General features: G+C 41.7%; 1 protein-coding gene across 2 annotated transcripts in view; it reads left to right on the top strand.

Moving 5' to 3' along the window:
• Positions 1-14,473, top strand: part of ACVR2B (activin A receptor type 2B) — a 99,998-nt gene that overhangs the window by 32,020 nt on the left and 53,505 nt on the right. The window contains exon 1 of one of the 2 annotated variants that reach the window (XM_085563349.1): positions 7,288-7,458. The exons of the other annotated variant lie outside the window; for it this stretch is intronic. Coding sequence (XP_085419475.1) covers positions 7,434-7,458 — 25 coding nt within the window. The 5' untranslated portion in view covers positions 7,288-7,433. Of the gene's footprint in view, positions 1-7,287; positions 7,459-14,473 lie in introns of those variants that run through there. 2 annotated transcript variants of the gene reach the window in all.

Here is a 14,473-nt window from a genome sequence, read left to right as displayed (position 1 = left end):
CTACCAAACACACTAATTAGATGTCAAATAGACTTCAGTTCTTAAATTGGTTTAGTTACACAATGCAAAACATCACATTGGGAAGCAGATGGCGTGTCATTTCTAATATGTCTTGTAACTTGCCTGAAACCACTTCAAAGTTTCCTTAAAGAAAATATTGTTACTACTGACCAAAAGAGATGCTACTGAGTATCTCTCAGCATAACAAGAAGCTTTTGGGTCAGTGTTGCAAGTATTGTCAGTGCCCTCAGTGGCTGAAAAATAGAGATATCAATTTAAAAGGGTTTATATTCAGTGGATACAGAGCTGGTGCTGTCTTAGAAAGTCAGGACCCTTTAATTGGGACCCACAGAAAAAATGAAGGCTATGATATAATTACTTTTGAAAAATTCTTTCCCTGTGCCCAGACTGTATAGTTCAATTGGCAAATCTGTAGTGCCTTCCTTAGGAATGCCTTTGTTGCCCTGGAATCTAAATGATCCATTGAATAGGAATATGGGGAACAAGAAGCCCTGCAGCAGTGGGGGGAGCCCTTACCCTCATTTGCAAAAATATGAAAATCGCTCAATATCTTGTAACTGGAGTCATTACAGCATTAATAAAAACAGCATTAAGTGCTGCCAGGCTGTTCCATTACAACCTTAATTACAGAAAGAATAGGAAATGAGTGTTTGGGTGAAAAACAGCTTTAGGATTTTGATGGGGATTAAGCAATACCAAATTGGAGGGAGAGCTGTGCTCAAGTGATCAAAGCTGGGAGATAACCTCGGCTATATTTCAAATCCATCCCCAAAGCTATAATTCAGTGGCTTTGGAAGGGTTTTTTGTCAAATGGGTAGAAAGGTCTGTGAGATACCAACAATAGTGATGAAAACAAAGCCAGTAGTGTGTAGAAGGATGAGATTTTTTTTATAAGCTCTGATATATATGAAAGGTCAGTTAAAGTGTCCTCAGATGATTTAATGCTTGAAGAAACACTTCTTTCCATTATAGATTTCACTAAATATTGTTAGAGGAGTATTGGTTTGGGTTGGGGTGAAAAACAGGAAATAAATCAGTGTAGGCAAAATAAGGTGGAGAGTTTAATTTTTCTCTAATGTTCTTTTTATACACAGTTATTAGTTTCTTCTTAGTTACTTAAAATCCCATTTTCTAAAGGAAAGTGATAAATGCAAAGAATTAGTTTGAAATTAGTATCTTAACGAGTTGTGCAAACTTTGGAAATATCTTCTTCTAGCACAAAATAATAATAAAAACTAATAAAAAAAAGAGGAATTTCTTCCCTCCCTTCCATCCCAAGCTCTTAAATGGCAGAAGGAGCAGGGTAAGCTTTGCCACGGGGCATCCTCATATCAAGGATGCTTAATTGCCTCAGAGTCTACTAATCTAATATATGAACAAATACCAAACCCATTAATTGTGTTGATTTAAAACCCATTTCCCCTCTTTTCTTTCTGCTTCCCCCTCCCCAAATCTCTTTACATATCCATCCTGTTGGTGACAGATCATTCATTACTTGTGAAATTAGGTGATGTATTGACCTTTTTTGGGGTTGTGAGGTTCTGTCTTGCAGGGCTAGGGCTGCTTTAGGAGGAGTTTGGATGCCTTGGTGGTGGGGGATGCTATTGGATGTGGGACTTTTGGTCGTCCTCATGTGGAAAGAGGAAAACCAGGCTGGATAACACCTTCCCTGGGAAGGGAAGAGGGAAGATGGCCCTTTTGAGTTATTTTCACACCCTTTAGTCTTCCTGCTGGTAACACAGTTTTTAATTAACCTCATTAATAGGGGTATACAGGGCCTCAATCAATCTCTGGGTGAGGGCTCCCGAGGATGTCTCGCTTAGGGACTCTCTGATAAGTGCCTTTGGCACCAGAACTGTGCTGAAGATCTTTGTCTGTGATGCTAATTGCTTGTGTCATCCCTCTCCCTGCTGCCAGCTAAGCAAGGTTCTGGAAGTTTTCCTGAGCAGCAGAGAGTTTCTTTGGAATGAAAACAAACCTTGACTGTACTTTGGATGGTTTTACGTGGCAGCACTTGGAGGAAGCGGCAGAAGTTTGGAGAGGAAGCACATGGGGACTTAGTGGGGAGCTGGGGAGTTTGGAAGGTACTTGTATCTTTTGGGTTCCTTAGAAAAGTCTGTTTCTGAAAGAAATAAAACAAGCAAACCCAAGATGTAACTCAAAAGGAGCAATGAGCAGGATTGCTTGACTTGGTTCTTTGTGGCTTCCCCAAAATGACAACATGGAGCTGCATCAAGGTCATGAAATTTTGCAGAATAACAGCCAGGTGGAAGAGAAGGCAAAAGTGAAGCAAAAATACTGGAATTAGTTTTTGGTGGAAAATGCCCATCCATGGTGTTTTTCTTGCACTCTCCTTTCTGTTGAGTGCAAATCACATCATAACATTTTATTAATCTTTTAGAATTACTTTGTTTTTTAGTGCCTGATTGGTTTCATCCAGTGTGGCTTTTTGGGCCCATCCACATTTTTACTAAGGATTTACAGATCTTGGGGAGCACTTTGTAATAATATTGGCAATAGATCAATAGACTTGTTTTTATTTGCTGCTTCCCTAGACCCTTCATAGACAGTCTGTGCACCAATACCTTCAAAATCTTCGTCCCTTGATTTATGGTTTTGAGAATTTGGATCAAATAGATTTTGATCCATTCTGTTCTCTTTTTTTAAGAGCAGAGCAAAAGTGGGAACTTTTTTTTTTTTACAAAGGGGTTGCAGAAACTTTCAGCACAATCATGGTTTTTTACCTCACTCTGGGAGTAAAGATGCCAGAGCACTTAAGAGAAATTGAGGAGGGAGAAGCATGTGGGTTCTGGGGGCCTTTGCTGATGGATGTGGGTGTTTTCTCACCTTCCTGGTGGTATTGGATTATTGGCTTTGTGTGATTCTGGAATGGGAAACGTTGTTTGGAGAGGATGCAAGGGGCATCTCTATTGCCCATCTCAAATGTTGTACCCTACCCTGCTTGTTATTCTCATTACAGATGTTTTACTTTGCTGTTTGTTTGCATGGGACTACTCTCACAGTAGCCTCTTGACCATACTCTCAAATGAACAAGAATCACCCCAAAAATCTTTAATTTGCCAATATTTTCAATAACTAATTTTTGTTTATGCCATATCCAAAAGAATCCACCCTTTTAGCAGCCTCTCTTGGTGGCCTGCAGAAAAATGGGAAGGTCCCCTAACCCCCATTTTATATTCCATGAAATGCAAGAATTTTGAACAGAAAACTGACAAGTTGTTTCCGATCATGCATTGTAATTATCTGTTATAATAGGGAATAAAGGATTAATTAGTTTTCAAGCTGCAGATATGATTTAATTAGTTTTCAGGCTGTATCTGAAACACCTGTCTTGGCAAAATCAAAGTGTTTTCATTTGGGGAGGAGATAAAAATAGGGGAGTGGGAGGGAAGGAGGGGTCTCTGATGTTTGCTGACCTGTGGGGTTGCTCCCCCATTTTCCACCCTTATTGAGGTGTGATGTGTGTTTTTAATGGCAAATTTATAATGTGTTCAATTGTTCTCATGTGCACACACTTGCTCAGTACACATCATTGCTAGTTCCTGCCACTCTTCCCCAAAATCAAAGAAATTTTGAGTGTTCTCTATACAATGCATGTTCTGTCTCCAGGGATGTCACAACAGAGAAGAAAAGAGAAGCTGCTCTGCCTCAGAGTGAAACTGCAGCCTCTCTACTGCCTTTCCTTTCCAAAACAATAATAATAGTAGTAATAATAATAGCAACAATAACAACATCAACCACAACAATAACAATAATAAAGGATATATTGTAATATGTAGTGTATATTGCATCTATGTGATATATTTTATATAGTGTTTTTAATTACTGCTTTTATTAATATTATAATCATAATTATCATCAATATCTGCAAGAAACTAATCTGGTTCTTCCTCTGTCCCACCACAAAATCATATTTTAGAGTCACTCTCTCCTCTGACAAAACCACATTTCTATCACTCTTTCTGAAGAGGTGTGCAAAGAAATGAGAATTTTCCTTTTTGGAGGTGAGAAAAATGGACCATTTCTGAAGGAAAAAAAAAAAGCTGCTTTTGTGTTTTTTTTTTTTTTTGTTTTTTTTTTTTTGTTTTGTGTTTTTTTTTGTTGTTTTTTTTTTTTAATTCAGTATCTGTTTTCCCCTCCTCCTCCCCACTTTTCGTTGGAAGCCTTGCCTGGTGGAGCAGCTCTCCCTCCGCAGGCAGGCGCAGGGTGCAGTGTGCTTCCCTCCTGTAGTAGTAGTAAAGGTCACGCTTCCCTGCCGTGGCTTTTTTGGCTGGGTTATTTTCAACTCGGATCAGCCCATCTGAGCTTCTCCCTCTCCCTTGCACCATTCTCACACACTTCAGCATCTGCAGGAGCAGCACAGCGAGCTGGCTCCACTTCAATTTATTTTCTCGTTGTTGTGTTGTTGTTAATATTATTATTATTATTATTATTTCTAAATTTTTTTTTTTTTGGGTTCTTCTTTTTTCCTCTCTTTTTTTTTTTTTTTTTCCTTTCTGGAACCGCTGGAGCTCTGCGGTTGGGTTGTGCCTGGGTGCTCGCCAGCAGCTATAAATAGCCTTGTGTACAAGCAAGAAGTGCCTGAATGAGGTTGAGTGGCAGGAAAGGAAAAGCCCCTTTTGGCTTCCAGCTGGCCGCCGGCCAAGCAGCGCATTGCTTCAGCAGATGAGTGTTTTGAGGTGGCGTGGGAAGGAGAGAGCAGTGAGTAAGATGGTCTTTCTCTGGTTAGAGGTGTGTGTGGATGTCTGGCTGTGTGTGCCTTTTGTTGGGCTCTGATTTTATGAATGGCTGCCTGCAGATGGGGTGGCTGCTGATGCTCGGGGCAGCTTTGGTCCCTGGAGCCTCGGGAAGCACGTGAGGATGTGAGGATGCTCTGGAGGATCGCCCGTGAATGATGATGGGCTGGGAGTCAGGTAGGTTTTGGGAGGATTTTACGCCTGCTTCTGGCATCACTCCAGTTTCTTCTGCCTTTTAATCTGGTCTGGAAATGCTGTGTTTGAGCTGGGGCGTTGGGTGTCCCAGCTCCAGGGCTTCTCAGGACAGCTCAAGATCCTGATGGGCTTGGACTCCCAAATTCAGGAATTGGGAATGGTCCCTCTGCAGCAGAAGTGATGGGACTGTCATTGCTCTCTTCTCCCCCATCATCTCTGGGGCTGAGCTGCTGGTTGACTATCCCAAAAAGCACCCACAACCCCAAATCTGCTCCTGAGGATCGTCCTACCCAGGGGTTAGTGGTGATTTCTTGGATTACACCCTGGTGCCTGATTGGTTTCATCCAATGTGGCTTTTTGGGCCCATCCACATTTTTACTAAGGATTTACAGATCTTGGGGGGCACTTTTTAATAATATTGGCAATAGATCAATAGACTTGTTTTTATTTGCTGCTTCCCTAGACCCTTCATAGACAGTCTGTGCACCAATACCTTCAAAATCCTCATCCCTTGAATTATGGTTTTGAGAATTTGGATCCAATAGATTTTGATCCATTCTGTTCTCTTTTTTTAAGGGCAGAGCAAAACTGGGAACTTTATTTTTTTTTCAAAGGGGTTGTGCAAATACTCAAAATCAATGCTTCAGAACTACATTTTTACCCTCAGTGCATAGATAACTTATTTTTAATCAGATTTTTTTTTTTAAATAAGACTTTTATCTCTTTTTCTCTTTATATATATATTAAAGAAGCAAGTAAAGAGTGCCCTTAAGTGCTGTATAGAAGCATGGATTAAATGGCAGTTACTATTGAATTAAATGAGTTTTTATCAGAACACTTAGAGGTGCTTTTTCAATAAAGACTGAATTGGAATGGGAGAACTTGTGTTCCTTCTGTCCAGTTCTTTCAGCTCCACTGAAAGGCTTTCTAGGGAAAGCCACCACTCAGCCTGGAGAGCCTGCCAGGTTTGTGGGAAGGAAAGAGGATGAGGAGAGTTTGGGGTCTTTGTCTTTCAGGATATAAATAAATAAACCAATAAAACCACCACAAAATTTCCTCTTTTGAATTTGCTGAATTTTAGTCTGAAGCTTGGGTATTTCAATGAGTTATGAAATACTAAACCAGGTGAGAAAAGTAGAAATTAAGGAATTTTTTTTGCTTTTCCCTCTCCTTATGATAGTTTGTTTGCAAACTCAGCGAGAAAAAAAATTATGCTAAAGCAATACAGTGTTTAAGAAGTACAGTTAATGATTTACTCAAGTGGGTAAGATTTCCTTAAATCTTTCTACCTCATGAATTAGCACTGCAAAAAAATGAGCAGGATATTAGGGATCTTCTGATGGTGGCTGCAGTGGATTTTAATAGTGATGATAATGAGGCAATGATTGCTCGTGTGCAGGACAATAGAATCAGATGTTTGTGGTCCCCTGTGCTGTGTCCTGATATGATTTAGCAGTTATTGTCACCAGAATAGACTCAGATCTTCCCCAGTGTGCCTCAGAAAAGCCATACACGGTGGGGTTTGCTCTCTTAAATATTTTGGGGACTTGCTTTCCACCTCCCCTTTTTTATTGGAAGCTTCCTGCTAATTGTGTTGACCATCCTGCAATGCGGGTAATGCAGTGTTAATTTAAAAAAAATAAATCAATCTCCCTCTTTCTGGTTTCATAGCTGTTCAAATGCTATAACTGCATTGTATTGCTGGATCATTTTATCATTTTTTCTTTTCCTTCTGTAATTGAATAGTCTCAAAATGCAGGAATGACACTATTTATTTGAACTGTTTAGAGGAAAATTAATAGGGCTATTTTTATGATTGGTCTTTTGTGTCATGGTCTTATTTTTCACTATCTGATTTATGTGGCTAGAGTAAAAGGACAAAAAAAAAATCAGCCTCATTTGAATTGCTGATATTTCTTTTATAGAATTTTAGGCTGGGATTTTTTAATTTCTGCTTTTGCAGCAGGACACAGAGAGCTCCAAGCAGGAGGACATGAAACATGAAGTTTTCTTTTGTGCTGTTGTGATGTCAGGGCTGCTTTGATCTCCCACAGTGAAATGTAAGATGCTGCAAAATGCAGGATGGCTTGAGAGACCCAGGGATGCTTTTCCACCCCCATTAAATTCTTCAGGTGGCTGGATCAGAGTGAGACCCTCGGCAGGGAATGGAATAGGGTGGGAGCTGCTGGCTGGAAATGCCATTAGGGGAATTTGAGCAGAGAAGGTCACCGGAGCCCTTTCTTAAACTCAAGTGAAGGTTGTGACCCCCAAGTCCTGGTGGGGCAACATCTCTGTGAGGCTCCAGGATGGAACCCAGACGTGCAGGGCTGGCTTTCCACTTTGGAGAAGGGAACAATTTGTTCTGCACGGCCGTGTTTGCTCACCCTGGTCAGAGATCAAACGTCAGGCTGAGCCGGGAGTTTGCAAGGGACAGTTTGGAGAGTCTGTAAAGAAGTGGCCATGGGGACACCGCCTTCCCGACCAGGTCTGATCCCTTTCCTGGGCTGTGCCTTCTCCCTGATGCTGCTGTGGGGCTGGGGGAGCTATTTCAGAGGTGCTGCTGCATTCATTTGTGCAGAGGGTTTGGGTGGGGGGAGTGCACTGGTAGATGGAAATTTGTGATTGCCTGGCCAAATGTGTCTGTGCCAAGACAACGGGGTGGCTGGGACCCCAGGAATGGCACAGGGGGCTGGATGTCCCTGGCACTGCTCAGGGGTGGGAGATCCTCAAACCCAGCCCTGCACCTGGCTTATCTTCTCATCCCCTTCTCTCAGCAGAGGAGTAAAGCATGAAGTGTCACTGTTTGTTTTTCCTGTGGTGAGCAGCTCTGCTTCGATAGAATTTAAAATGCTGGAAGTTCCTTTTTTTCACCCCTTCGCCTTAGAGATAATTTAAAGCAGATAGATATGATTAGCTTGTGGTTCTGTCCTTTCCTCCCCTTTCCTGGTGTGAAGGTCTGTGAGGACAGAGGGACCGGCCACCCTCCAGGTGCTCCTCACCTTTTCTGGCAACAAGAACTTCCTATCCAGAGGGACACTGTTATCTCCGTGATAAAATGCTATTTATGTGGGGGGTTTTATTGTTGTTTTTGGTTGGTTGGTTGGGGTTTGTTTGTTTTGTTTTGGGTTTTTTGGAGATTTTGTTTGTTTGTTTTGACAACTAGCCTTATTGTAGTCTCAGCTCTGGAAGAGTTAAATCATCCAGCTTTAGGGAGCCTGAGCCAAGCAAGGCTTTTTGCTGTCTGGTCCCTGGGAGCTCCCTCTGCTCAGGGTGGCCTTGGCTGGTTTGTGGCAGCGTGGCTGATAGGGAAGTGTTGTCCTCTAATAAAGCAGAGATAGTGACTAAGGAGATGTTAGGAGCAGAAGGTGCCACATGAGAAACAAACACCCACAGCACTTTGGGGGCTGCTGGCAATGATTGCCTTCCCGTGTGGACTTTGCTTCATTCCTGGGTTGCACAGTTCATGGAGCACATCAGGGATTAGGAAGTTACTGTTGTTTCTGGGGCCAAAGCCTTCTTTTGCTAATTATGGCACAATGCCTCTGCATTTTATATTTTACACTGATTTTTTTTAACTGTACTGAGGTGCTGACATCATAAGAGTTTTTATTTTTTCTCTAAGCACCTAATGCTCATAGTTAGGAGCTGAAAACCTTCTGCTTAAGGTGAGGCAATGCACCCAAGTTTCACCACCCTAGAAGGAGTTCACATCTCCTGCTGCAGCTCGGAAGGTGGTGCATCAATGGTGAGAGACTGAATCCACACTGCTCCTTTTAGTCACAGGCAGAACAAAGCATGAGACTTCATGTTTAGCTCCTCTGCTAAGCCAGAAAAAAAAGGGGCATGAAAAAAAAAATTTGTTCCTCTTAGAAGACCCCATGCCCACATTGGTTTTATAGATGTTATAGCTATAGTTGGTGGCCACTTTTGCTTCAGCCTGTTGTATAAGTCACTTTTTCTTCCAGTACCCCAACCCCGTGCCTGTAAGCACAAAAAACACTTTGCAGCTGCACTGGGAGGCTGGAAGTGATGTATCAGTGTTTGCAGGGTACTCAAATAATAGAAATAATAATTAAAAACTAATGCATTATTAATGGTTTATAAATAATAAATAACAAACATGAATGAATAATTATAAGAAAAATAAACACACAAATAAACTTAATAGTTTAAACAGCAGTTATGTACTCACCCAGCATGTGCCTTATGAAATTGTCTCCTGGTTATACACAGGATAAATTGGCACTGTGATAATCCTACATGAGTATAAGGTGTCTTAGGAGGTGAGGTTGACTGAGTTCAGGTTGGATTGAAGGATTTCAAATGAGTTCAGTATGCAAAGAACAAGATGCATCATCCCCAACAAAAAGATCTTTTCTTTATTGCTACTTTATTTATTGTTATGCACTTCTTATGTTTTCTTATGTGTGCATGTGCATGGAAATTATGGAGAGGGGCTAGTGGGGTCATTTCAGCAGCAAAAGCATCACTGGATACTTCCTCTGTTTGAACTTTGGAGTGTGGGATTGCATCTCAAAAACACAGCTCTGTACAAAGGAGCATATTGGTGTGTACAATGTAATTAGAAGTGTAATTTGCCTTCTAATTAACAAAAGTCTTGATTTTGATATCCAGGATCGTGTACTAGTGGTAAGGAAGAATACCTGTTGCTGTGACAGGGCTGCACAGTGTCCCTGGGGCTCACTGGGAGCTGCTGGTCCCAGGGAGCTCTGGCAGAACTGCCAGAGGGATCCCAGTGAAATATGAAATATGTAGGGCAGGGACATGTGCTATTAGGAGAATGATGTAGGCACAGTGCCACGGAGGTAGAGGTTAAATCATTGTGGCCTAATGCAGATTGGCACTAAACCTTGCCAAATTAAATGTTTAACCTTTTCTCTGTCAGGGGTTGCATTAACCACTGGTGTAATTAAGAAAAACCCAGTAATTTTACTCGGAGAGAGAGTTCTGAGAGGTCTCGTGCCTTGAGTTGCAAGACTGAAGAGTGTAAATGTCTGTAAAATTCAAGTGTTCACACTAACAGGTTTCTACCAAAAATGAGCCAGCAGGGAGAATGAATTCTAATGCCAAGCAGAAGCTCCTGCTGCAAAATGCCATGGAAATTGAGAAGAATGGAGGGTTGAAAGGAAAGGTAAAAACACTCTTTTGGTTAGTGAGGTGTTAATGATAATGAGCTGCTTGATGGTTGCTTTAGCTGCACCTGATGGGCTTAGAGCCCACCCGTTTCTGGTTTTCCCCATCAGAGAACATCCTTGAGATCACAGGTTTAGTACTGGGACTTGCCTTTATTCTGCCTGCCTCTTTCCAGCAGTTTGGAGCACTGCTAGTTGTAAACTTGGTTCTAAATTAGCTAGTCTTTAACTTTGGGGCATGTTTTTCTGTTTTCTCCACTGAAGGAGGAGATGCCCTTCCCTAACTCTGCATTTAAATCAAGTGTAATGCAGGTCTCCTCTTAGCAGAGGTAGTAATGAATTGGAGGAGAAGAAAAATCAAACACCTGCTTCCTCTTCCCTGTTTCTCTCCTTTTTTAACATGGAGGCAACTGGAAGGCTTGATTGCTCGTGGTGAAAATGATTTTAAGCAGTTCAGCCATTTAAACTAGCTTTATTTTTTGTCTTGTCTTCTGGCATCATCGTTCATTCACGTGGAGTTTACTGGTGACCAGTGTAGCCTCCTGGTCTGGAGAGGCCTGAGCTCTGCAGGGGCAGTCATGTTGCTATGGTGGCCCAGACCTTCATCAGGTTTTGTGTTCCTCGTAATGGTGCTATTTTTTATCCTCTGGAAGCTCCTTTCTGCTGTAGCTATTTGGTGTCATCTCAGCACACTGTGCAAAACTGATCACTTTGGCTGCGATGACTCTGCAGTGCTGGAAAGAAATGGTTTGGTGTTGGAACTCAAAATGTCCCTCAGACATTTTTGGAGGTTCCAGGCCCTGGTCAGAAGCATTTGAGACCCTGGCAGGCAGCTGGAAACAGCTGTGATTTTGAGTTTGAGCCATGGAATGATTTACCAACCTTACAGGAAGAACAAGAAGTCACAAAAGTTTAAATATTATAGTAGAAGTAGTCACAAAGTAGAGGGAAGAATTTTTGAGTGCTATACAAGAGAGTTTTAAGTCTTGTACGGGGCGGGGGGGGGGTTAGTTTTGTACATAAGAATCAGAAGTTTTAAGATAGAGGGATCTGGGCCTATCCTGTCCTCCCTCTTTCTTCTTCCTTACCTCCATGTTCTTACTGATGTTGGCACTCACAGATTACTTTAAAGTAGAAAAGCACCATTTAATATAAGTAGTAAATATTAGAGATAAACTATAAACATATAACACCTAATATACCATATAAAAGATAACAACAGCCCAGGGGCAGAGGGAGAGAAAAACAAGATGAGAAACAAGGAAGATGTCAAGGGTGTTGCTGAGCAAACCGCAGCAGCCTGAAAAGACAATCTTTTAGATAGCCTTCAATAAACTACCTTAAAACCAAACAAGAGAAACTACTGAACCTTTCTTTAGAAGCACAAGTTAAAAAAGAAATTTTTCCACCACACAAAGCCACCCCATAAGCTAAAGTAGTCTTCAACAGTTTGGTTTTTGTGTTGGGATGAGGCACTGAGTTCTTGATGCTCTCTCTGCCTGGACCAAACAGAGCTGTCCCACTGCAGCTGCTCCTTTCCATGGTGGAACCCATACAAATGTGTGTGTGAGGATATGGAGGAGAGCATCCTCTCTCTTGGGATGGAGGACCTGTTTCAGTGGGAGAAAACCCCTTTTCCTGAGCTGGAGGGTCAGTGCACTCATCAGAGGTGACAATCAGCCAATCTGCAAGACATCTTCAAGTGGAGCAAGTCTCCCAGGAGCCACTTAGAGTCACTGATGATCAAGCCCAGGCTCAGCAGCTGTGCTGAGCTTTTATTTTTATCTTCTGGAAGCCATTTGAACCATTATTCTATGGTTCAAACCCAAAATCACAGCTGTTTCCAGCTGCCTGCCAGGGTCTCAAATGCTTCTGACCTGAACCTCCAAAAATGTTTGAGGGACATTTTGAGTTCCAACACCAAACTCATTATTTCCAAGATGACCTGAGTGCTGTCACAGTACTTGAGGTACCATGAAAAATTCCCAATTTAATGGCTGCAGCATCAACCCCAGCTCTGCCAGGAACAGCCCCTGTGGGTGTTGTTTGACTTGACAGATGGAAGGTGCTCCTTCAATTAATGCTGCATCATGGTTCTCTTTCAATAAGGCAGGAGGTGTCAGCAGCTCTGTTTACAAGCCTCCTGCTCCCTGATTTAAGTTGTTCCTGACAAAAAGAAGTTTAAATGCTTGCATTGATTCCTGGCTCCGCAGTGCAAAATATCCACACGTGGCAAATACGTGGAGATTTTTCAAAGCAGCCTAAAGGATTTAAAGTGTTTTTAACAGCTCACAGGCCTTGGACCACTGCTTTTAAGCATCCATGAGTCACAAATAGATTTAGAAGATAAAATGCTGGGTGCTGCTAGTTCACTCAGCGCATCCTTTGCTTATTTATTTTATTTTTGAAGAAAGCATGCCGACTAAATTTACCCTTTGCAACGTTTAGAGATTCATATTCACATATTTGGTCTTTCTAAAAAAACATGTTGGCTTTTGTAAAGAATGAGATGGCTTAGAAGTAAGATTTCTGGAGGCTGTCATAAGTCTTTTCCCTGTCACTGAAAAAACTACCCAAAAATATAGTCCTTAACAATTTAATATGTGACATATGTAAGAAACCAAGATGCTTTCTAGTTTTCAAGTAAAAGCTTGAAAATAGCAAGGTGGGTTGTGGTTTTGATTTGTGGTTTGGGTTGGGTTGTTTTTTTTTGTTTTTTTTGTAGAAACCCAAGTTTTTAAGAGAGGTTGTTAACTCCACTTTTCTGTGGACTTAAAAATGTTTCACCCCTGGATGCTTGCATTGAATTTTTTTTAAAAAGGCTAATTTTGTGTTTCATTCAGCCTGTTATATATTAAGAAGGCCGAGCACTGGAGGAAGAATGGAATGAGGTAAAAAAACACACAGAATTTTAGTGTGAAACTATTGTACATGTCAGATATGCTGGAGTTAATTGGCTTTTGTATGGTGTTCATCTGCAGTGGATCTACCAAAATAGCCTAGATGAGTGCTCTGCTCCATCTGGTTATTATCTTGCCTGCTGTAATATCCCTGTGCCACGCTGTTGTGGCCAGCCAGGGCTGGGAAAAAACTTGCTGGAAATTCCCAAAGATCTGCTCTGTGATACGTTACCAACTTGTCAGGGGCTCACTTAACAAATTGAAAATTAGCCAAATGCTTTTTCCAAGCCAAAAGTAGCCTGAGATGATGTCTATGCATCATACCAAAGAGCTCTTTTGAGTTCCTTAAGGTGCCTGACTCCAAATACTCCTCAGATTATTAATAGCGCCCTAATAAACCTGGAGAGCGATCCTATAAATTTCACCATGTTCGGAGGTCAAACAGTGAAGTCAATATTAATTAATAGTCAAAAGCAGTGTTTTATTTCATGTAATTAGCCTCCTGACAGTCTGAGCAGTCTTGGAGGTTAGTTATGCTCAAAGAGTGGGAGCAATGCCAGGGCGTCCCGTGCTCTGTGGCTATAAAATACCAAATAATCTGGAGCTGCTGCATGTAATAGCTGAATTTTTAATGAATTTCCTAAAATGCTCTGTGCTCTGTGCTCCTTCATGAGGGGTTGTAGGAGTGATGTGCTGGTGGACCTCGAGGTGATTTCTTTTCACCCTCTCAAAAACAGCAACAAAGAAGTTGGCTTTATGATGAGGGCAGAAGAGAGGTACAGAAACCCAGGAGCTGGGGGGACCTCAGGTGGGGGAAAGCTTCAGTGGCTTCGTGGTGGCAGCTCCAAATTAGAAGTTTGCAGGGGGAAAGGAAGGAGCTCTGCACTCGTAGCACAGATGGGAAAGGAGAGAACTCCATTGGAAGGGAAGGTGTAGATGTGGTGCTTGGAGATGCAGCTCATGGGTGGCCCTGGCAGTGCTGGCTTCATGGTTGGACTGATCTTAGAGGTCCTTCCCAACCTTAATAATTCTGTGATTCTAAGTGGATGTCCCTGATGCCAGCTCTAGTATCAATTAAAGGACTTCAAGTTTGTTTAACATGCACTACTGAGAATCTTTAAAGGTGTAATATTCTGTTTTGAGGGAGCTGTCAGATCACTGTGCTCAAAAGCCATTCCATTAATTCAATTAATTTGTAGGAGTGATTTATAGATTATTCTGCCTTCAATAGCTGACCTACTGCTCCTGGATATTCCTCATAAGCTCTTCTCCTTTGCCTGCCTGGTAGTTGACATCTCACTTGATTTTGGCTGTGGTGTAGAGTTGCCTTTGGTGGAAAAGAGTGTGTGATCCCAAGAAGATAACAGAAAACCCATCTTGCCCAGAAATTCTGCCTTTACTTGTTTTGATGCTACCTTGAAACTACAACATGCTGCAAATGCTACCC

This window comes from Lonchura striata, chromosome 2 (assembly GCF_050655825.1).
Source record: "Lonchura striata isolate lonStrDom1 chromosome 2, ASM5065582v1, whole genome shotgun sequence".
NCBI classification, from domain to species: domain Eukaryota; kingdom Metazoa; phylum Chordata; class Aves; order Passeriformes; family Estrildidae; genus Lonchura; species Lonchura striata.
Note: the sequence above shows the minus strand (reverse complement) of the source record. Positions and strands in the feature narration are given on the sequence as shown.